Source organism: Clarias gariepinus, chromosome 25, assembly GCF_024256425.1.
Source record: "Clarias gariepinus isolate MV-2021 ecotype Netherlands chromosome 25, CGAR_prim_01v2, whole genome shotgun sequence".
NCBI classification, from domain to species: domain Eukaryota; kingdom Metazoa; phylum Chordata; class Actinopteri; order Siluriformes; family Clariidae; genus Clarias; species Clarias gariepinus.
In genome coordinates this window covers 16,937,789-16,961,729 of record NC_071124.1, presented here as the reverse complement: position 1 = coordinate 16,961,729, position 23,941 = coordinate 16,937,789, and the positions used below count along the sequence as shown (strand labels likewise).

At 37.3% G+C, this 23,941-nt stretch overlaps 1 protein-coding gene across 1 annotated transcript in view; it reads right to left on the bottom strand.

Annotated features, from left to right (window-relative positions):
- Nucleotides 1-21,587, bottom strand: part of LOC128512985 (piezo-type mechanosensitive ion channel component 2) — a 96,684-nt gene extending 75,097 nt beyond the window's left edge. The window contains exons 1-3 of the mRNA XM_053486557.1: nucleotides 21,524-21,587; nucleotides 13,716-13,811; nucleotides 4,750-4,875 (exon numbers count right to left, since the gene is read on the bottom strand). Of these exons, the coding sequence (XP_053342532.1) occupies nucleotides 4,750-4,875; nucleotides 13,716-13,811; nucleotides 21,524-21,587 (286 nt within the window). The remainder of the gene's footprint in view (nucleotides 1-4,749; nucleotides 4,876-13,715; nucleotides 13,812-21,523) is intronic.
- Between the last annotated feature and the right edge of the window lie 2,354 nt (nucleotides 21,588-23,941).

The following is a 23,941-nucleotide window of genomic DNA, read 5'->3' as shown; positions in this document are numbered from 1 at the left end:
AACTGTGCCCAGTGTCAATATTTTGTGCGGCCATCACTATTTTTCAGCACTGCCTTAACTCTCTTGGGCATGAAGTTCACTAGAGCTTAACAGGTTGCCATGGGAATCGTCTTCCACTCCTCCTTGATCAAGTCACGAAGCTGGTGGATGTTAGACACCTTGTGCTTCTCCACGTTCCGTTTGAGGATGCCCCACAGATGCTTAATAGGGTTTAAATCTGGAGACATGCTTGGCCAGTCCAGCACCTTTACCCCCAATTTCTCCAGCAAGGCAGTGGTTGTCTTGGAAGTGTGTTTGGGGTCATTATCATGTTGCAATACTGCTCTACGGCCCAGTTTCCGAAGGCAGGGGATCATGCTCTTCTTGAGTATGGCGTAGTACATGCTGGCATTCATGGTTCCCTCAATGAACTGTAGTTCTCCAGTGCCGGCAGCACTCATGCAGCCCCAAACCATGACACTCCCACCACCATGCTTGACTGTAGGCAAGACACATCTGTCTTTGTACTCCTCACCTGGTCGCCGCCACACACGCTTGACACCATTTGAACCAAATAAGTTTATCTTGGTCTCATTAGATCACAGGATGTGGTTCCAGTATTCCATGTCCTTCGTCTGCTTGTCTTCAGCAAACTGTTTGCGGGCTTTCTTGTGCACCATCTTTAAAAGAGGCTTTCTTCTGGGACGACAGCCATGCAGACCAATTTGATGCAGTGTGCGGCATATGGTTTGAGCACTGACAGGCTGGCTCCCCATCCCTTCAACCTCTGCAGCAATGCTGGCAGCACTCACACGTCTATTTTTAAAAGCCAACCTCTGGACATGACGCTAAGCATGTGCACTCAACTTCTTTGGTCTACCACTCCTGTTCTGAGTGGAACCTGTCCTTTTAAACCGCTGTATGGTCTTAGCCACCGTGTTGCAGCTCAGTTTCAGGGTGTTAGCAATCTTCTTATAGTCTAGGCCATCTTTGTGTAAAGCAATAATTCTTTCTTTTTAATCCTCAGAGAATTCTTTGCCATGAGGTGCCATGTTAAACGTCTAGTGACCAGTATGAGAGTGTGAGAGCGATAACACCAAATTTAACACACCTGCTCCCCAAGGACACCTGAGACCTTCTAACACTAATGAGTGACATGACAACGGAAAGGGAAAAGGGCTAATTGGGCACAATTTGGCCATTTTCATTTAGGGTGTTTTCACTTTTGTTGCCAGCAGTTCAGACATTAATGGCTGTGTGTTGAGTTATTTTGAGGGGACATCAACTTTACACCATTATACAAGCTGTACACTGATTACTTTACATTCTATCAAAGTTACATATCTTTAGCGTTGTCCCTTGAAAAGATATAATAAAATATTTACAAAAATGTGAGGGGGGTACTCACTTTTGTGAGATACTGTAGCAATTTTGTAGCCAATTTAATAGGAATTACTGTAATTTCTGCACCTGTATCAAGCAAAAAGTCAATTTCTTTCTCTTGTATGCTACCTTTCACAAAAATCTTCTTTTGTCATTGTGATTGATTACAAGGGAAAGGTAGCTACAGGGCCTATGCAAATTTATTACTTTAAATCAAATTTGAGAGATTATTACTGTCTCTAGTCTGAGAAGGAGACAAACTAGAGTTTAATAGTGTTTCATAAGCTTTTAAAAGCCAATTATCCACTATAAATATATACTTCTCATAAATCTACACTGATTGATAAAGTCTGCCTTTGTCCATAAGTGAATATTATTTATTTCAAATAATAGATTTATTTCTTCTTTCTTTTCTTTTGTTTATGACTGTGTGAATATTAACTGCAGTTATATTACCTACTGTAGCATTGTGACAATTAGTTGAAGATTTTTAAAGCACTCTCTGAATAAATAAATGAATGAATGAATGAATGAATGAATGAATGACCAACATACGTTTGAGCAACCATAACAGATGTAGTAGAATTTAAGTACACAGAATTTACGTGGTTGGAAACTACAGACGCTGCATACTATACTTTATACACTGTACATGTATAAGTACGGTATATTAGATATTTCCAAAGAAACAGGACTTTTGTTTGGTTGTCAATGTAATACACAATGATGACCTTCTCCCATGTGCCATGTGTGCGTATGTTTACATGCTCAGATGTGAATTCATTCAATGCCCTGCCAAGCACACGGGTACTGTATTTATTCTGCTGAACTTCCCTGAGGCAAAAGCTGCATTAAACAGATGTGACTGCTGAATTTGCCTTCTGTCAAGACCTTTTTATCCACCTATCAAAGATAAAATCATAGAGAGAGAGAGAGAGAGAGAGAGAGAGAGATACAATCCGAAATTATTAGATACCGCTGAACAGTACTTAAAAAAGGACAAACCACAACAACAAATTGTATCTTTAGGGACTTTGCAGTCTGTCACAGTAAAACATTTGGTCCAATTTCTCTAATTTTATCTACAATATCAATTCAATACAAAGAAATAAGGGGTCTCAAGACTTAAGCACAGTATTCTCTCTCTCTCTCTCTCTCTCTCTCTCTCTCTCTCTCTCTCTCGGCAAATTAACTCAAAACACCTGCTAAGGTTCCTGAGCCTTTAAATGGTCTCTTAGTCGGGTCCACTCTGCACATAAAGAGGAGGACACAAAAGGTTATTGCTTAAGAAGCTGGCTGTTTACAGAGTACTATATTTAAGCACATTTATGACGAATCCAGGATATGGGCTACAATTGTCGCATTACTTGTGTCAAGCCACTTTTGAACCAGAGACAATGTCAGAGGCATCTTACCTGGCCTAAGGACAAAAAGGACTGGACTGTTGCTCAGTGGGCCAAAGTCCTCTTTTTAGATGAAAGCAAATATTGCATTTTATTTGGAAATCAAGGTCCCAAATTCTGAAGGAAGAGAGGAGAGGCACAGTATCCAAGTTGCTTGAGGTCCAGTGTAAAGTTTAAACAGTCATTGGTAGTTTGGAGAGCGATGTCATCTCTGGTGATGGTTCACTGTCTTTGATCAGGTTCAAGGTCAGCGCAGCCATCTAACAGAAAGTTTTAAAGCACTTCATGCTTCCCTCTGCTGACCAGCTTTAAAGGACCAGAAGGACTTGGCACCTGCCCACACTGCCATAAGTACTTATACCTGGTTTAAATACCTTCGTATACCTGTGCTTGATTGGCAAGCAGACTTTCCCGACATAAAAAAAAAATCTATGAAGTATTGTGAAAAGGAAGATGCGAGACACAAGACCCAACAACGCAGAAGAGCTGAAGGACGCTATGAGAACAACCTGGGCTTCCATAACACGTCAGCAGTGCCACAGACTGATCGCCTCGATGCCATTGGTCTTAAATAATATTCTAATTTTCTCAAGTTTTCATTAGCTGTAAGCCATAATCATCAAAATTAAAAGAAATAAACACTTGAAATATATAAGCGCGTCTGTGCTTAATGAATCTATATATATCTATATTACTGAAATAAATCAAATTTTCGATGATATTCTAATTAAGTAAGTTGCACCTGTATAGGGTGCAACTTCCCACATTCCCACAGCTTATTATAATCTGATAAAAGTGTAAATAATCAGAAAGTGCAATTTTGCTTCCATTTCTGATCAGTAAACTCTTTCAGAACAACTAACTCTCCCAACTGTGTTTACTTAAGGAGATATCATTAAATGTAATGTGAAAGTTGGAAATGATGGAAAGCCTTCCCTAGCCTCAAAGTTGAAGAAGATAAGAGGAAAGGAGATGGTAATGATAAATGACTAGTTATAGCAACTACAGTATAATTTAAGTGACAACATGAACTAACATCTCTTAAATGATCCACATCAATAAACCGTTATTTCAAACTAATATATAATAAACTAATAATGCACTTCAGCATGCTTGCAGCACTCCACACTGCATTGTGTTGCATCATGCCATTAGCATGATGTGTGTTATTCCACACATCATGCTAATACCTTAGCCTATGCTTTAGAACAGAATATGTAGTGTTTTATCTCTTTATCACAGCAATATGCTTACCACTAATACAGTACTTCATTTACAAACAAGGTAGCTCTTATTATCACATATGTTATAATAGCTGTACAAAGTGTTTTCTTCAGCAGCCCTTTATTTTATTCTGTTGCTTGTAAATGAAATAAATCATAAAGCTATGGCTGTATCACTGATTTAAAAAAACACTGACACTGGAGACTCCTTCCAAAAACAGCTAAATACAGTACATATCTCCTGACAGAAGTCTTCCCCACATCAGAAATTACACACATTTTATAATCTGATGTGAAGTGCCTGCCATACAAGCTCACATGCACTTTCTTTAATATCGAAACAATAATATAAGAAATTAAGTTCAATAATTTAAATGATATATCTAATAAGTAAGTGCGATAAATAATATTATACTGACCGATTAGAATTGAGACTTCAGTGCAGCTTTGGTTAAAATATTACCTGTCTGTTTTTTTGTGTGTTTATCATTTTTAAATAGAACAAATTTAAATAACCAACAACATCATATTTTACCCCTTATTTTAATGAACAGTTGGTGTGAAAGTATTTTTTACAAAATATCGACAAAAATATATATTTATTTAAAAATAAAAATACTTTGCAGAAAGAAGTAAACTATTCAGACTTGTCCAGTCTCAACACTTGAAAGAAAGAAAAGGGAAAAAAAAGTATCTCTCTATAAATCCACGGATGGCTATATGATTTTGGGTCATGCTGAAAAAAAAAACAAGCAACTTACAGTTAAACCCGGGATCGATGTTATTCCTGGCTAGCAGGCTGTTGACCGTGATCTGGTAGATGATGTGGAACAGGAGGAAAATCATACTGGTTAAACACAGCGACTTCAGCAACCGTCCTGTGTGGCCTGTAGGAGATAAACCATATTAGCATCAGAGATTAAGTGAAATGAAATCACACGGTATTATAGAAAAAAAAAAAAAAAAAAAATTTAGCTTAACTCAATAGTTCTTTAGAAAATAACTTGAAATTAAATAAATTATGATAGTAACATTATCATATTCTTTCCAACACAACAAGGTCAAACAGCCTTTAAAATGCCTTCATAATTGAGTGCAAGTGTTGAACAATGTTTTATGGATGAGTGAACAGGAACCAGTAAAGAGTCTAGGATCAGGTCATTGTGAGGGAATTATGGTTATAAATCCTAATAGAATGCAGCTTAATGTGGTACAAATGAAAATACGGATGTTTCTTTTCCATTTCTGTCTTTAATGTAACACATACTGTACAGCTGCCAAGACCATGGGATTTTATAGTACACCTGCAGCTATTCTAAAGCCTAATACAGTAATTGTTACCTTCTTATATCTGCTGGTGTGCACCGACCATTTTCCACTGAATAAGCATTTCTGTTGCTCATTCTAGAGCTTAAATGCGTAATCTTTAGGTTTCTTTTTTTCTATAATAATCACTATGTTCACAGGAGTTTTAAAATTACAGCAACCTAAAAATATGTAATACTGTAAGACACATTACCTTATAATAACAAATCCATTGAGCAAAATAACCCATGCACTTAGATCCACTCAGATTTTAATGCTGCAAGACAAACCTTTTTGCGTGAGAAAAGGCAGTAGGGCTGAAAACTACCCTACACACGCGCAGCGTGGCACACAATATAAACAACTTGCAGTGTTGGGGGACGTTACTTTTTAAAGTAACTAATTACATTACAAAATTACTGTCTTTAAAAAGTAACTAGTTAGAGTACTGTACTTTTCCATTGCAAAAAATGAAAACTCCTTCGTGATTCCTCATGTATGTTGTTTTCTTTGAGACCTTTAATTATTCTCCCCTTATCACTCAGCGAAGTTTGGCCCATAATCTGTTAACTACTAATACCCCTATCTCACCATACGCGGTGTAGTGCGGTGGCCGTAAGTACGGTTCATCATGAGTTACCGCGAGTTTTAGTGTTGTGATTAGGTTTCCATCTTTCCACGCATCGGTCCTCACATAGTCATAACCACATAGGTGAGATAGGGGTATAACAGCAGGAATAACAGAGGGAGTTATTAGGGGCGGGGCTTGTAGAACGACTTTCACACACACACACACACATACACACACATACACACACATACATACATACATACACACACACACACACACACACACACACACACACACACACACACACACACACACATTAACGAATTGGGAATGACTGATGTCTGGCTCACGGATTACATAAATTGTCTAAATAACAAATGTAAATTACATTTTTAAATAATACAACTACATAACTAAGTATTAAAATGGCGGACGCAACGCGTTAGATTACTCGTTACATCAAAAAACAATTACAATTTTGTCCTAAAAACGACCCCAGTCCGCAAAAACTTAAAGCGCTGTTATATTTAGCAAGTAGTTTTTTAGTAGCTTATTTTAAAGTAAATTATTAAATCCAGCACTTACTTTACTCAACACTTTGATTTCACTTATGGTGCAGGGTAAACTTCAAGGAGATATCCAAGTACTGCAGAAGTTTTATTTAATCCTGTCCAACGGTCAATTTATGACAAGCCAACAGTTTGGTGCATGTGCAGTACGCTGTCAAAATTTGTGGTTTATAGTCTCGCACATAACTGTCCGTGACTTAACTTTTATTTATTTTTATTTCATTTATGGCACAGGTTTAACTTCAGGCTAATACCTGGGGACTGGCAAGGTTTCATTACATTACATACAGGCAGACAGACATACAGACATACAGACTAGGCAGACAGATGTGCTCTGACCGATGTACGGACAAAAACGCTCTTTTATTTATATACTGTAGATGATAGACTGTTTATTTATTTGTTTGTTTGTTTGTTTTTCTCTCATTTTTGAGGGATCTCGAAATTGATCATGTCTTAAAAGTGTTGTGAGCTACCGATGTTTGTTTTTTTTAAGTTAATTATTTTAACATATACAGTAGTAGTATTTACCATATTAATCCTTTTGTGTGGCTTTCTAGTGACATGATAGAAATGCGATCAGGATTTCAATTCCAGAGTGATGCTACATGTAGACAGCCATTCGTAGCCGGGAACCTAGAAGGCAGATAGTGCTTTCCTCTAAAAGTGTTACAACATCCACAACGGAGCGTGAGCAGCAGTGTAAAAAGATGTGGTCAGTTGTCATCACAAGTCTTGGAGGAAGCGTGTGATAGTCATTGCCCTTCCTGCTTGGTAGTTGTCGCCGTGGTGAGACTGGTGAGAATTGACGTCGAATTTAATTCAGAGGACGAAAAAGTAGACTGTTGATTTTGTTCTGCACTGGAATAAGGTCCTGTTCATTAAGATAATGGGTAAGGGCTCACAAATGGAGCAACAGAAAAGTGTTTATATCCCTTCTGAGCAGGTTGGCCATGCTGTCGGCAGGAGGGGTAAGTAATGCAGCTTCCTAATGGTGCATGAGCAGCAGCTCATGGAATTAGTGGGGTCAGCTGGCGTCACATGTCTCAGAGAAAGCAATTCACCCTCTGCTTGCTTTCTTTCGGCTGCTCCCGCCGAGGGGTCGCCACAGCGGATCATGCGATCTGCACAACTTTACGGAAAGGCTCGAACTCGGATCCTCAGATCCTCAAAACAACAACCTAAAGCCTTAGCTGCCTGAGCTACCACTCACTTCAATTCACCCTCTCTGGTTTTTATTTATTTATTGCTATTATTATTACTATCATTAGAACTATTATTATTATAAGTTTTTTATTGACATAAATTAACTGAACAAAATATAATTAGTTGGTAACTCTACAGCTTTCTTTAAAATGTAAGAGTTTAAGTTGGCCTCAAAACTCAAAAATCTGGTGGAGTAAGTTGCCTTAACTTCTCAATCAAGAAATTTTTTATTAAGCTTAAATTAAATGAGATTTTTGATTATTTAGCAGACGTTTATAATCAAAACAACTAGGAAGCCTGGACAAGTGATCAGGTTATGGTTGATGTGCACAGAATTTGAGCTCATAACCTTCAGGTCAGAAGCACAGATCTTTAGAGCTAAGCTAAAACTGCAAAACACTTCAATTTCTCGCACGGCTAAATATAATTCGCCATTTTTGGTATCAAAGTTAAAAATATAAAAACCAATACAAATAGAATAGATATCTGATCAGGACATTTTCTCCATGTAATATATTATCGCATACTGTAATACCTCACCCTGCCACCAATAATCAAGGAAATATAAAGGTATACCAATCACTAACTGAATGTCCAAAGATTTACTGTACATAATAAATATTCAGCAGATTTACTTATTTTTTGTTGAAGACAGTTTCACAGCCCCTCTGACCAGCATATCAGTTTCAGCTTGTGCTGATTTCTCACTAATAAATCTAAGAACACTAAATAGTTTACTCATTTCCCAGCCAGTTTGCCCCTGGCAGTCAGAGAGGAAAGAGAACGCTTGTTAATATGAAGCTGTTGGAAAAGTGAGAGAGAGAGAGAGAGAGAAAGAGATAATGAGACAGAGAGAGAGAGCGAGAAAGAGAGAGAGAAGGGGAGAGATAATGAGAAAGGGAGAGAGAGAGGGAAAGAGAGAAAGGGAAGAGAGAGAGAGAGAGAGAAGGAAAGAGATCATGAGAAAGGGGGAGAGAGAGAGAGAAAGAAAGAGATAATGAGACAGAGAGAGAGAGAGAGAAGGGGAGAGATAATGAAAAGGGGGGGGAGAGATAGAGAGAGAGAAAGAGAGAAGCCTGAAACTGTTCAAATTCATTGCTAAAACTCTTGTTCATATGCCATTCAAATAAAATAAAAGTGCAAGTGATTTGGGAAACATTTCGAACTTGGCTTGGTTTCTAAGGGCTGAAGGTGAGACTATTTGCACTTGTTTTATCTCTAACTGATTATATCCAGATGCAATTAACAATGCATACTGGGGGTGTGACAATTAACAATGCACATTGGGGCATGCAAGCTGTGAGCCTTGCTGTGCCTCCGCCAACAATATACACATACACACACACCATTGGTCGGCCAACAATTACAATGGTTGCCTAATTAAATAATTAATGACGCATTTACATTTTTTTTCATTTTCTTCTAGCTTATACAGTATAATCAGTGTGGAGAAAAAGTCAGGTAGACAAGTAAGTTCCTGTTCTTAGTTACATTTCCCAGCCAAAAAAGAAAAAAAAAAACATCACACTCACACATAACATTTTGTTGGACCATCTTTGCTTTGGCACGCATTCGCTGTGGCATCGTTGCGATCAGGTTATGTAATGTCACAAAGTTTATTTCCCTGTAGAGTCACATAAATTTCTCCCCAAGATCTTATATTATATTGGTGATGTAAGGGTCAGACTGCTTCTCCAGCACATCCCAAAGATTCCCAATATGTTTAAGGTATGGACGATTCTGTGGTGGCCAATCCATATGTGAAACTGATCTCATGTTCCCTGAACCACTCTTACACAATTTGAGCCTGATAAATCCTGGCATCGTCATCTTGGAATATGTCTGTGCCATCAGGGAGGAAAAACATCCAATGATGGGAAAAACCTGGTCATTTAGTATACTCAGGTAGTCAGCTGTTTTTTTGGGCTCGTAATGTTGCTGAGCCGAGATCTGACCAACAGAAGCAACCCCTGATTAACGCTGTCCCCACAGGCTTCTACAGTAGGCACTAGGCATGATAGGTGCGTATACCTCTCTTCTTACCTAGATGTGACAATCACTCTAGAAACAAGTGAATCTGGACTTACAGTCCATTCTTAATGATCCCTGCAAATTGAAGGCTTCTTTCCAATTAGCCTCACTAGTAAGTGGTTTTCTAAAGGCTACACAGCTTTGCTTTTTTTAAGGCTAGACCTAATGATCTTTTCAAATGATCAGGCTACATAGGTTTTATTTTTATGTTTCTTCGTCAATGGGAAGCACGATAACACAGAGCTCCCATGTGTCAAATGTGTTCATTCAAAGCACTTCCTAGCATTCCGATACTCTATCTGTTCTGATGAACTTCCCTGCGGCCTTGTATCTGTATTAAACAGATACTGTATGCCTAATCTACCTCGTGTCAAATTGTAAAAGGCTCAGAAGCTCCTGAATGCTTCTTAAATTGCATTAAGCACAGCTTTTTTTTATTGGTGGAATAAATAAATCTGCTTGGCATCACTGTCCTCACCCACAGTTTGATGTAACCACATTGATGAGTCACATTAAATTGTATAATTGTATCTTTTGGTCTGTGAATAGAGTAAAAAGACTATGGAATGAATCCTGAGCCCAAAGTCCAACAAGAGCTCCGGGTAGACAGCATCTTAATCCAAAATACTACACGCGTCCCACCAGTGTTTAGTTGAGATACTTCTCATGCACATTTCATGGCCTTGATTAAATATTTCGCGCTGTCATTGATTTGCTCAGAAAAAGAACCGATGGAGCAGTGGTAGGAACAGTAAATAACAGTAAACATTAAAGCAAGTGCTATTTTCTAGGATAATAATGAGTGTGGAATCAAAAGTAGTCAGATTAGACCAGATTAGACCAATATAATATTACAACAAGGATTATTCATGGAGTTTTATACTAGGATTCCTATTACGCATTTTTTCATATTCTAATGGACATTTTCTAATATTAATCTTTCTTATTTCTCAACTGTTGCATCATATTACACATAGATTTTGATCTCCTCGAGTTCTTTTCAGGATTAAAGACAAGCATTAGTCTTTAAAAGCATTAGCCTGTAACTCCATGAATATGCAGGTACAGTATATACTGTAGGTGTTCCTAATAAAGTAGTCAGTGAATGAGACACTGCAGGTCTATGTAAAATTGCACGTAAAAAACGAAACAGGGCATTTTTCATTGGTCCAAAACCTTTTCCTTCCACATGTCCTCATTCTGTCCATGCTTGGCCTGCATTAAGGTTCAAAAAGTGAAAACTAGTCATTGAAGCTTTCCCAGCATCATCAGACAGATGACAGTTTAAATCTGTCACAAATAAACCCAAACCAACCCACAGGGCCAAGAGCACCATTAGCAACCCATGACTCAGAACTCATGTTACTCGTTCGACATTTACAGAATATAACTTGGAACAGAAAAGAATTGAACTCTTGTTCCAAATATGAGTGCTGTCATTCAATACGAGACACACCAAATCTAGTCTGAGTGCAAAGCAAACACTATACAGTACAGTAAGTGCATGCATGTTTTCTCATGGATTTTTTTTTTTTTATTTACAGAAAAATACATAACAAAAAACACATAACCTACAGAAGTCTAGTGGCGGCCTTAATGAAAAGGCAATGCATGGACACACAATAACAAGACCTGGTCCTAATATTGATAATCAAGCTTCTCACATTTCTCCGGAAAAAGGGATCGATAAAGTCTTTCTGTCTGTCTTATCTCATCTACTGTATACATTTACTGTACGTCTATTCATTTATCTGTTGTGAGTGGGTTCTGGGTTATACTGTACAACTATACCAGACTTCAAAGATCTATGAAACACCATGCAGGAAGTACATTTCCTTTACAATAAAGGCAGGTCTCTTTAACTATTGATGAGGGTGTAAGTGGTCCACTTTAGAACCTGCTTCCCTCCTTCTCTCTCCTGGAGCTATGAGAGGCGATGCAGTGATGTTCCTGCCCTTCCTCTGACCCATCTGAGCACTGCGTCATTCAGCAAGACACATGGTTCTCCATGCCTGAAGACCTAAGCTGCTACAATCTAGCTACTCTATATTTAATCTGTTATATACAGAAATAGAGAATGAATTAATAAATGAATGAATCAATCAATTAATTAATCTTTTCTATTTGCCTTTAAATAAGGAACAAATCATAGCAGTATACCCAACAACAAAGTGGTGAGAGCAACCGAAGTGGTGTACTTGTTTTGTACAACAGAGTTTACCAATGGTCACAAATTTGCATTGATTTATAAACTACTGTACATGTGACTTTTAACCACTTACACGTACATTTAATGTTGTTAAAGCAAGTTAGTTCCTGTTAACAGTAACATTTTAAACCAGCTGCAGTTATTTCCTTACTAGTTCTCTACAATTGAATAAGTCATTTTACAAAGAGTGCAAATATCAATAATTAAACTATAGAAACTATAGTAATATAGCAAATTATTTACTACAGGTACCTGTGCTTTCATACAAAAGTGATACAGCACTGTTCAAAAATATTCAGGCACTCCTTATTTTTTATTTTTTTTTCCTCCAAAGAGACTTTCCAAAACGTTTAAATGTAGTAAAAATCTCCAGGCCTCCTAAAGGAATTCTTTGAAAATGGGGTATTGGACTGAAAATATGCTTGAGCAATTTCTCAATGAATGCTAAGTGGTTGGAACAGATGAGAGGGGAAATGAGGTAGCTGCTGAGGTTGTTACATCCATACATAACCATGTCTTTTTGTTACGTAATAACAAAGGAAGGAAAAGGAAAATTAAAGGAATTACCGTAGAAATGTCACTTTTCTTTTTTACTGTGACTGCAAACTATACATAATTAAATAATTATATATAATAATAAAAAAAACAAATTGGTTATTTATATAACAACTTCACAGAAACCTCATTTCCCCTCTCTGTTCCAACCACTTAGCATTTAGCATCACCAGTATACTGATCACCAGCGTGATCATCGGTCATCACCGGCACCTGTTTCTTCCTAGTCCATGCCTTAATTTAGTTTTTATGTCTGAGCAATTTCTCTAAAACTGCTCAGGTATTGGACTGAAAATGAGGGCCAAAGAAGTCCTTTAGGAAGCCTGGTTACTACAGTAAAAAATCCAAGAAAGAAAAAAAAAAAAAAAACTAAGTGGTAAAAGCACGGGTAGCTCCAGTTACCTGTGGTAACAACTACAGACTAATATAAATTTCCTATATTACTATAGTTTCTATAGTAATATACCGAGCATTGGGACGTGAGAGGAATATAACACTAGGAATATAGTCTAAGACTAATAATAAACAAAAAATTTAAATATGGAAAGCCTAAAATTGTTGATGTTTTTCATTATTATTAGACATTTATTTTACTGATTAAGAGAGACAAAAAGAGAGCAAGAGAGAGACACACACACACACACACACACACACAGAATAACTTTATTATACCATCATAATGTAAGAACAGGAACTAAGTTGTCTTTTGCTCATTCTTTAAGGCACTGAACAACTTTGCGGATGGTCATGAGGTCAAATCTCATGACCGCCAAGACGCTGGGCCCTTGAGTGAGGCTCTTACCCCCTTTAACCTGCTCAGGTGTTAAATGCAGAATGAAATGTCCTATCACTTTTTTAAGGTACTCTGGATAAGGGTGTCTGCCAAATGCCATAAATGTAAATGTAAATGGATGCTCAACAACATTAAATCTGTTCAAATGTGTGGCATTAGTCCCCTCTGACATGCCATCATTTTTATATAACAGCACGGTTTGCAATGTGTACTGTAATTCCTTACTTAATCATAAGCTTCTAAGCAATCAGTTGTATTTCTGTGTTTCTTTCAAGCACTCAAAACAATAACTCCTTCTTTCAGGTTCTGTATTCCGCTGCGTTAAAGGCAGACACGCCACTTTTCTTTTTAATACACCCTCAATACTTTTAGCATTTTTTAAGCCCATTGGTTTCTTTCACAGTCCATTTAATAGCAGCGTTGTGACAGATTTCACCCCGGGATTGGATTTATGAAAGCAGTCATAGGTAAATTTAAGTAGCTCTTACTCTGCATGGTTGTGATGGAGGGCTCGGGGAACAGCGGGATGAGGAGGAGGTAGATGAGGTAGACAAAGGACAGCCAGTTGTACCTGAAGAAGCATGCTACAGAGAGATGGGACACACACACACACACACACACACAAAAGCAGACATATGGTTAGAGAAAAAAAGCCTTAAAAAACTGTATATGCAATACATACAGGTGAGTGACAAATTAATAAAAATAGCAGTGCAATGCAACTAATAACTTTTAATCTTGAGAGCAAAGATTCGGATACGGATTCAGAAAATGCTGTTCATCACAGTTAGACAGTTCCACAGACTTAAGTTGCTCAACTTTGTCTATTAAGACACTTTTCTGTTTGTCACCTGCAGTGGGGACATAAGATATACTGCAGAACTTTTACATCCTCTTCTGAACGCATTCTGCAAAACATTTACAAACAAAGCTTATACATGGGATAGAAATTACCTAGAGTGATACGAGACATTTTTCTCATGCTCTGTTCACTAATCACTACGCTGACATATTAAGCCTTGCACGTGCTCTGAAAGCTAAAAATTAAAAACTTATTTTAAAAAAATGTATGAATCCAAAATGCAAAACTTAACATGCCACAGATTTTATATTTTTTTTATAAAAGACAGGCCGAGTTAAACTTTTAAATGACTCACAAACCCGCAAAAACAATGACAGAGACTCGTAAGACAGACGTCCAAACATCACCGTCTAGGCTTTAAATGAAACAGGGTTACGAGTACTTGGACAGAACGTTCATCAGAGCTCATGCACAGAGGGTCACTGTGAAAACCCAAAAGTGCAGAAGCCTGGGAAAACATTCGGTTTGTGAAGTTTTGACAAATTTCCGCTAAACACATTTCTCTTCTGCATTTATTGCCACCACAAGTAAAATTCCTGTTCTCAGCTGACCAGAGTGGACCCCGATGGTGTCTTCTGCTGTTGCAGCCCACCCACCTCGAGGCTTGACATGTCGTGTAGTCTGAGATACTTTTCACCCCACCACAGTTGTAAAGGGTTAGTTTCGCCTTCCTGTCAGCTCAAAGTAGTCTAGCAAAACTCTTATGAAGAAGGCATTACAGTCTTAAGACACCCACAGAATGTTTTCTTTTTCCATGGCAATCTGTGTAAACTCTCCTGACCGCCGTGTGTGAAAATCCAAGGGGCGGTTCAGCAATGTCTGAAACAATCAAACCTAGGACCAACAACAAGGTTAAAGTCAAAGAGATTTTCCTCATACTGATGTTTGATGTAAACATTAACTAAACCTGTTGTCCTATATCTGCATGATTTTACAAATTGCAACAGATGACTTGAATAAAGGAATAAGCATGTTTACAGAATTTCCCATTAAAGCGACTGCTTAGTATATATATTCATTTATTAATTCATTCATCCATCCATCTATACTGTACATTACTGTGCAAAACTTTTAAGCACCCCTTTGATTTTTTTTTTTACAAAGTTAAAGTACAAAACAAATTAAAAAAATAATTAAAAAAATTCACAACATTAGTAATCTAGAAAAACTTGCAGGCAAAAACTTTATTGGCCAGAAATGAAAGCAGCATATTAATTTAAAAAAAGAAAGAAAGAAGAAATCTTGCATAAAAAAGAAGCAGGTGCGGCAAAGTCCTCAGAAGGACTGTGGCTGGTTCTGCAGGATGTTCGGTCAAATTAAGAAGCTCATTTCCTGATGAAGCAGCACAAATTGTACATGAGACTATACAGAATTTTAAGCAAAGGGTTACATCAACTATTTTTTTTGTATCATGAATTACAGTTTCCTGCTTTTTATGGGGTTTTTTATTACGTAGATCCTTTTTTTTTTGAAGACGGTAGTTTTTTACATGTGATTAAGACTTTTGCACAGTACTGTACCTCTGTCCTGTCGCAGGAGGCCTGGAGCCTATTCCAGGGTATAAGGCGGGGCACAACCTGAATGAAGTGCCAATCCATCTCAGGGCACAACATAATCAGACATCCAATCACACATTACAGGCAATTTTGAAACCCCAATCAAACTACTGTGCATGCATTTGGACTGTGGCAGGAAACTGGATAACCTGAGTAAACCTACCAACCATTCAAACCCTAAAGTCCTATATGTGTGAGGCTAACCATTTAACCACTGTGCTGCTTGTAAACAATATTACTCATATCTATCATTGCAAATTTTTCTTGGTACTTATATGAGTATATGGAGGGTTTATGAAAAACTCAGAGGAGGTGTTCAAGCATTTTGCATGAATGCATTTAAGAAGCTGTGTGTGTATGTATGTATGTTTATGTGTGTGTATTATATATATATATATTATATAAAATGCATTCCACACACTGAGTCAGTAGAGTTTAATGGGGTATTTAAATTGCATTGTAAAGTTATAGAGCATATAAGTGTTCTTTAGTTATTAATGGGCACTCAGAAAACCAACATGAGAGCTATAACTTGTTTTTGTCATTTTATCAACAGAAGAGAAAAACTAATAAATTCAACCACAGAGTACAAATTTGTCCTTTGTAGATAATCTCACCTACAAAACAATGCAGTAATTCACAAAAAAAAGACAGGTCTTGTGTCTAACATCACGTCATTATCTTTTTATCATTTTATTGTGGGTTAAAGTGGAGGTGAAACAAGACACATCTGACTTTTTTAAGAACTTACTTGGCTCTGAAGGATTGCCATCCAGATGTCAGCAGCTGGATGTCTGATAATCCCAGCATTTCCCACAAAGCCAGAACAAGCCCAGCATTTCCCACAAGTCTGACCTGAACATTTTTACACGGCAAACTTAATAAGCTTGACATGTTCCCATCATTAATCTATCTTTTTATTTCAGTGAAGTGAAAGACAATAGTAAATATGTTATTTTATCTTCCTGATACAAACTTTTAGCAGTCTTTGTCCTCCAAGCAGCTTTTACTATAACACACTGTTACACATATAGTGTAAATCTACTGGTACATTCTGATCAGATACACCTGTGATTGGGTCAAGCAGCTTTTGCTTCAACTATCATTAAATGAGGTTAAGTTATTCCATAGTGATTCTGGTAGTATTTTGAAATGAGGTTTATTAAAGGGTTTTAATATGCCTCAAATTGATTATTTTCCAATAATGGCACACCCCAAGGATGTTTTATTCTCTTATACCACCACAATTTCCCAACAGGTAAATTCTAATTCATATTTAGATTAAACATTATGCTTTTCGATGCAGGTAGAACAGCGTAAAACACATTACTTCTTACAGCAACCATGCTATAACAGAAAAGTAATCAATACCACTGTGGTATAAGAACTAACTAAGAACTAACATGCTCAATAAAATAAGGTTCACAAATGTAAGCAATTAGCCATCCTGATACACTGAATGAAAGTAATTAGCATGACAACACCTTCATGCTTAGCATATTATCATAATCACCGTTCCAATCAGCAAGATGTCATAATGCATGAAAACTAGTTTTGACAGTCAGTATAAAACCATACTAAGTATCAGTATTATTTGCGGTGCAATTGTTAGCAAGATTAGAGTCGTGGAGTTGCAGTAATCTTTTATGTCTCATTTCCCAGAGCAAGAAATATGGACTACAGTTAATAAGGTCCTGGGAGTATTTCTTGTTTGTGACCACAGACCAGCAGGTCTGCTGAAAAAGATAACACTAAATTAAGTATCAGCTAACAGCACGGGAAATAATTAAGTGCAAGACTTAAGACTTATATCGCCACAGCATATATCCTGCTAATAAAACCCAACAACCATGCAACACCATCCTTCCTAAGAAGGATGGCGGGAAATTGAGACAAAACTGTATAGTGGTTATTTAGCAGTGCTAAAGTAGACGTGGGAAAAAAAAAACATATCAGAAAGGATTCTTTGGTCAGAAGGTGAGAAAGTGGCATGCTCACTGTTGATTGATTTAGTGCCATTGTGACCTAAAATAAATAACAGATTAAGTTCTTGGAGTGTGAGTGCTTGTCTACCAGCATAGGATGGTGCAAAAGTAAAGTACTGGCAATGACAAGCCATAAACGTACATGCAAACTGACTAAAACATCCTTCTTACCTAAAGCTGATTTTAAAGAAGGTTTCTTTTTACATGACCATGTTTTTTTTACACATTTGGATGTAGGTCTTGCTGATTTATAATGCAAGTAGAACATAGTTGTCGTCCAAACTCCATGAACACAGACACAAGGTGAAAATCGAACCCGGACCCTGAAGGTGCACAGCGACAGTGCGAACCACTAAGCCACCGTGCCGCCCAGAACCCTGTCACTTACTTTAATTTATCATCATAATAAAATATGGAGAACACATTACTGACTAAGTCTTGTATAAACTTTAGTTAAGATTTTTATTCAGCAGTTTTTTACTTCTAAGCTACCACAGACTTGACCCTCCCAAATACATGTGGCTACAATAAGGCATGACAGTTTACACCACATATCCACATAAAAAAGGAAAATATTTTACCCAGTTATACATTTTCTCCAAATGCTTTATAAATGTAGATTAATTTGCCACTACAAGCCAAGCCCCCTGTCCTCTTCCCAAGGAACTAAACATATTATAATAATGCACAAGCATGGCATACTCTACAAATTCACGCAAGCGGAAGGGATCGGATAGAGCTGTCCTCTGAGTGTGTCCTCTGAGTGTGTTACGACAGTTTCATGTGCACAGGAAGAAGCACTTCCTAGTCTGTCGCTAATTTTCACTATTTTTAGCACACAGAAGCAGGAGCTTATGTAAACATACAGTCGTAAATAGCTTTAATATGATCTTAAGTATAAGTAGTAATTATCGTTGGTGAGATGTTTGATTTAGCTAATCAGATTCCACTCTTTTATCTAATTAAAATCACAGGGTTCTTCATTAAATCCTTGCAGATGATATAAAGTATAAACTGATTTTAACCTATTTATGAAAAATTTCATGTCACTCTTTTGTCTTTTCCCATTAGTAACCATAGCCAAGCTTAATACCACAAATCCCAGACAGCACTCTATGAAAACAAATATACAGGAAGTTCTGTAGACTAATTTAAGCACATTTAACGAGGGTACACTAGGGTAATAATACTATTGTTTTGTAACCGTCAGCTATCAGCTCTTGTTTAACAAGCTGTGACGGTTTCCAGTAACCTGGGTCTAGTTTAGAAATGTGAATACGAAAAACTGTGGTTTCCGAATATGACACTCATGGGCTTGCCTTCACTGCCAGGTTTGATCTGCGGTACAGCAAACTGGCTCAGGAATAATTGATGCTTTTTGAGAAGGCAAAGCCACATCAACTGTTGTGTTTAAAAACACTTACTCTAATGTCCAGGCTACATCTATGGTGTCGGATCGATCTTAATTACTTTTGATGTTGCACAGCGCTGTAATCTTGATATTAAAGCAAGAACCTTAATTTATACATTTGATATGCACGATACTAAAATGATTTATTAGAATCTAAATTTCTATTTAATTTTAAATAACGAAATAAATCTTTAGACGTTAAACGTATTACATTTTCAGTAAAATTTAGCTTTTTGCAAGAAGTGTTAAATTAACATAATTTATGACATAATTTATAACACAATTTTCATGACTTTCATTAAAGCATATTGAATACTTTTAAAGCATTTTAGCATTAGCATCATATGGTGGTCATTTTTAGTTTGCGTACAGTATATGCTCATCTGAAAAATATCAGTCTGAACATTCATATTTCTTTGTGTTTTTTTTGCACTTGGGCATTTAGACAACCAGACACCAAAAAAATTGTCCTTTTGTACAGACTAAAACTAAAACCCAACTGTAAGAAGTACTGATCACCTAGGCATGTCAACAAACACTACCTGTTTTTTTTTTCTTTTTTTTTACAAAAAGACATTTGACAGCCATGTCAAGTTTCTTCCACGTTTTTCCTGTTACCGCACATTCCTGTGATTGACCTCTGCTTATCTTCACTTAAAAAAAAATCGAATCATCAAATATTAAAGGTGTGTTTACGATAATGGGCAGCCAGTTTTTCTCTCCTCTGATGCCACATTATTAATTCATGCGGTTAAAACGACTTTCCAGCGATTAATGGTAGACGCTCCATGGCTCAGTGAGATTACTTTCTGAGGAAAAAGAGCAGACTTTCTCAGCTGTCAAACGTTACATTATCGGCCTGTACATTTGAGTGGATGTTATGTACAGAATGCAGCGTGGGCAGGCTGAAAGGATGACTCTTATGGGTGACAATGCGTTAATTCACGTCCGTTGCGGTCAATCGTACATCAAATTAAGCCATCGGCTTTAGGAATTAAGGGGGCATTATCTTGTTGATTACAGTTAGCGTTTAAATGAAGTGCTAGATGTTTGATGTCTGATGGGATACAGGAATAAGATTGAATCAGACTGCATGCAGGGTCCAGTTCGATAATAGTGCCGGCTTTGCACTATTAGCAAAAACATTAGAGATCGGCCATTTGAGCTAACAGCGATCAAGAATGACTGCCATTATGAGTGTGGTCTGTGATGAAAAACACTCAACCAAACCAAAAAAAGAAGTAAAAAAAATATATAGTAATAAAAATCTGACATTAGACAAACATACAACATCAATATCCTGTGTGTCAGCTCAAAGACTGAAAGCCTGAGCCGAATGATTATACTGTATCCATGATACGGCATTATATACTGACAGTCACTGTTAATAACAGTTCTCATACAGATTGAAAGTTGATTCTAGGTTCAATTATTTTGCGTTTATTAATGTTAAATTGTGATGCACATTAACAAGTGAACAAAGAGCACCGCTAACACGTACAGTGTGTACATAAAAGACCAGCTGGACACACATGACCTTGTACGCAAATATAATAAATACCTATTAAACTGTAACCTTCTATTGATGTAACGGATATAATTTCCTGTCCTTATTTTAATATGAGAATGTTGCGACGTAGAGGCAATATTTCAGCATTTTTTCCTACTGAACCTAAATCCAAAGTTGATTTTAACGAGTGTCGCATTTTCAGATTATTTTTGGCTCCGTAAATCACCACCTAGCATCAGATTGTTAAACATTGCAAGCGCGTACGCAAATACTGTTAGTAGTGTTCTTTTTATTATTATTATTATTATTATTATTAATGCATGTAGCATCTTTGGAGGAAGACCTTTGTAGGAACAGTGCTTCTTTGGTACCTTTAATAATATGAATATAATTTTCCTTTAAAAAAAAATAAAATAAAAGGTTTAGACTGCAAAAACCTAAAAAAAAATATTGTAAAGCAGTCTGGAAATAATTTATGTAAGTACTTAATTGTACAAAAAGCCTATAATGATTTTAAATACATCTACAACAGAAAAGAAAAAATACTGTACAGGGTGGCATCCATACTTTTTAAGGAAGTCTATTTTTTTTTTAATCATACATCTACATGATTACTCTGTCTTTGCTAAACACACATATAATGAACTCATCTTGTGTCATGCATGTACTGTAATTGGCTTAATTATTATCATTTCCTGCACTTTTGGGACACCTTGTAGTTTGCAGGGGTTCAGCTGGTCACGCATGAACACACACGTTGATAACGTATAAGTGTTCCTTCAACACGACAGGTGTTAATTCAACACTGTGTATCATTAAGACAAGTACAATGCAGACAACCTGGTCCAATTTGACAAGCGCTCACCAGCCTAACCTTATCTGGCAGCTGGAGTTGTCCTGACTTCTTTACGCATTGCCCTGCGCGTCACTCTTCACTTTTTTGTTAAGCTTTTTTTTTTTGTGTCTACTCACCTGCCGCTAAGCAGAAGGGCAGCAGCAGTCTGAAGATCAGTCCACACACCACCTCAGACGCCATCGCCCGGGAGCTTTCTCATTCAGCTCAAGTCAGAATAAAACTCGTGCTATTCCGTACAGAAGCCTCCGTCCCGCGCGCTCTCTCCGCTCCTCTCCCGCATCATGCGCAGGTGCGGGAGCCGCACGAGGACCGCACGAGGACCGCGCGCGAGCGACTGCGTTTCTCCTCTTCCAATTCTTGTTTTTTTTTTTTCTTGCTTCCTAATTCCAGTAAAAATCCGACTAACCGGTCTTGGGATGTTTGTTTGTTTGTTTGTTTATTTGTTTTTCCCCCCACTAATAAATAAAAGAATAAACAAACAATAAGAAGTCACATTCTGTTCCGTTTAATTCTTGTGTGGGTTTTTTTTCTCCCCTTCACTTCAGGATCCTGGTTTATCAAGTTTATCCAGCAGACATGTGTCCAAACATGACAAACCCAAAAGTCATTGAGTGTAGTGTTGAATCTCCGACAGCCATTTTTTCGCCCCCTAAGAGCATTTAAACACGCTATAAAGTACCATCCTGTATATTTACCGGGCTCGGGTTCAAAGCCAAGCGATGAACTGGACTGAAAGCTTTTTTGTCCTGCGCACCTCAATCAAAACTCTTCCACAAGGCTGAGAACCGCGGAACCAATCACAGCGCACGAGCTTCCGGCACAAGCCGATGGATAACCAATAAGAATCGAGGAGAGGCGGAGCTACAGAGCCGCTCCGCCAGGGCAGTTCATTGGAGCTCATTAAAAGAAAGAAAGGAAGAAAGAGCCTTCTAGAGAAATGTCTGCTTGTCTGATAACCAGCCGCATTATTTTCCACTTTAGTAGCGTGATGGTTTAGATACCTCTACAGAAAACCAGTCATAACGGAGGAAACCATTTCACCAAGAATGTAGACAAACAATTATGAATGATTCAGCTCAAAATAATGGCCACTGCCATATACACTGTAATGACTATTTGACTTAGTGTCCTCAAGCATCCACAACTACAACACTTACTGTCCACATATGTGAGAAAGAATACTCATTTATTGTATTTACAAAAGAAAATACTTTCATTTAGTTATTTCTAAGGACGGCGCAATAGCTCAGTGGTTAGCACTGTCGCCTTGCACCTCCAGGGTATGGGTTCGATTCCTGCCTTGGGTCTGTGTGCATGGAGTTTGCATGTTCTTCCCGTGCTCGGTGGATTTCCTCCGGGTACTCCGGTTTCCTCTTACAGTCTAAAGATATTGGTAATGTGTATATGTGCGCGCCCAGAGTCTACCTGCCTCATGCCCCAAGTCTCCTGGGAAAGGATCCATGTCCCCCACAACCTTGTATACAGGATAAAGCGGTATAGGCGATAAGTGAGGAACTCTCAGGAAGCATACAAGAAAATTTATCCTACGAACAAGTCACTCTGTATCTATAACAACAATAATTTACTTACATTACCGTAAGCATTTTGGTGATCCCCGCCTTACAAGGTATTGATTTAGGTTATCAAATCAGGCTCGGTGTAATGCAAAGTTTGTTAAATATTCATCTATAATAAATTTGATTTATGTTAAGTTGGCTACTAATGGTTTTGATTAGGAAGGAAGAGCTGGTGCTACATTGTGTTGCTTCTACATTATCTTATAACCTACTTAAGAATCGCTTTTAGGCATAGAGTTACATCACCACTGTTTTTCTAAAAGCAATTAGCTTACTGTATCTAACCTCTTTGTAGCTTTTAGTGTGTAACAACTTCCTCAAAACTAAGAATAGCTACTGTGACATACCGTAGGATGCTTTCTGTAATTTTATTTCATAACAATCTTAAAATTAGTATCTTGGCTAGGAATCAGGAACACATTGGTTTTATCATGGTTAACTACTGTGACATACCATAGAATGCAAATATTAGATAAGCATACAATGTTTTCACAATTTGTTTACAGTTACATATAACTGGATATTGACCCTAGAGCGAACTGAGGAACTACTGATTATAAAAAATGTAAAAAAAAAAAAAAAATGCAACAAGTAATATTTCCTATATAAAGTACAAGGCATAAGTTAGAACACATCTAGTTCAATGTTTTTTGTTAAGAATTTTTTTTTTTTTTTTTTTTTTTTTTTTACACATTGTAGAACAATACTGGATTTTCCCCCAAAATCTGTTAAATAATACATATGGCATTCGGTACTTAAATAACAACAAAGTCATCAATCAATGGTTATTTTAAGACACAAAGGTCAGCTGTTCTGTAACAGTTCTTGCAAGAACAGTATTTGCAAAACCTACCAAGCACTGTGATGAAACTGGCTCTCATGAAGACCATCTCAGGAAAATAAAAACAAAATTTACCTCTGCTGCAGAGAAGTTAATTTATAGTTACTAGCCTCAAA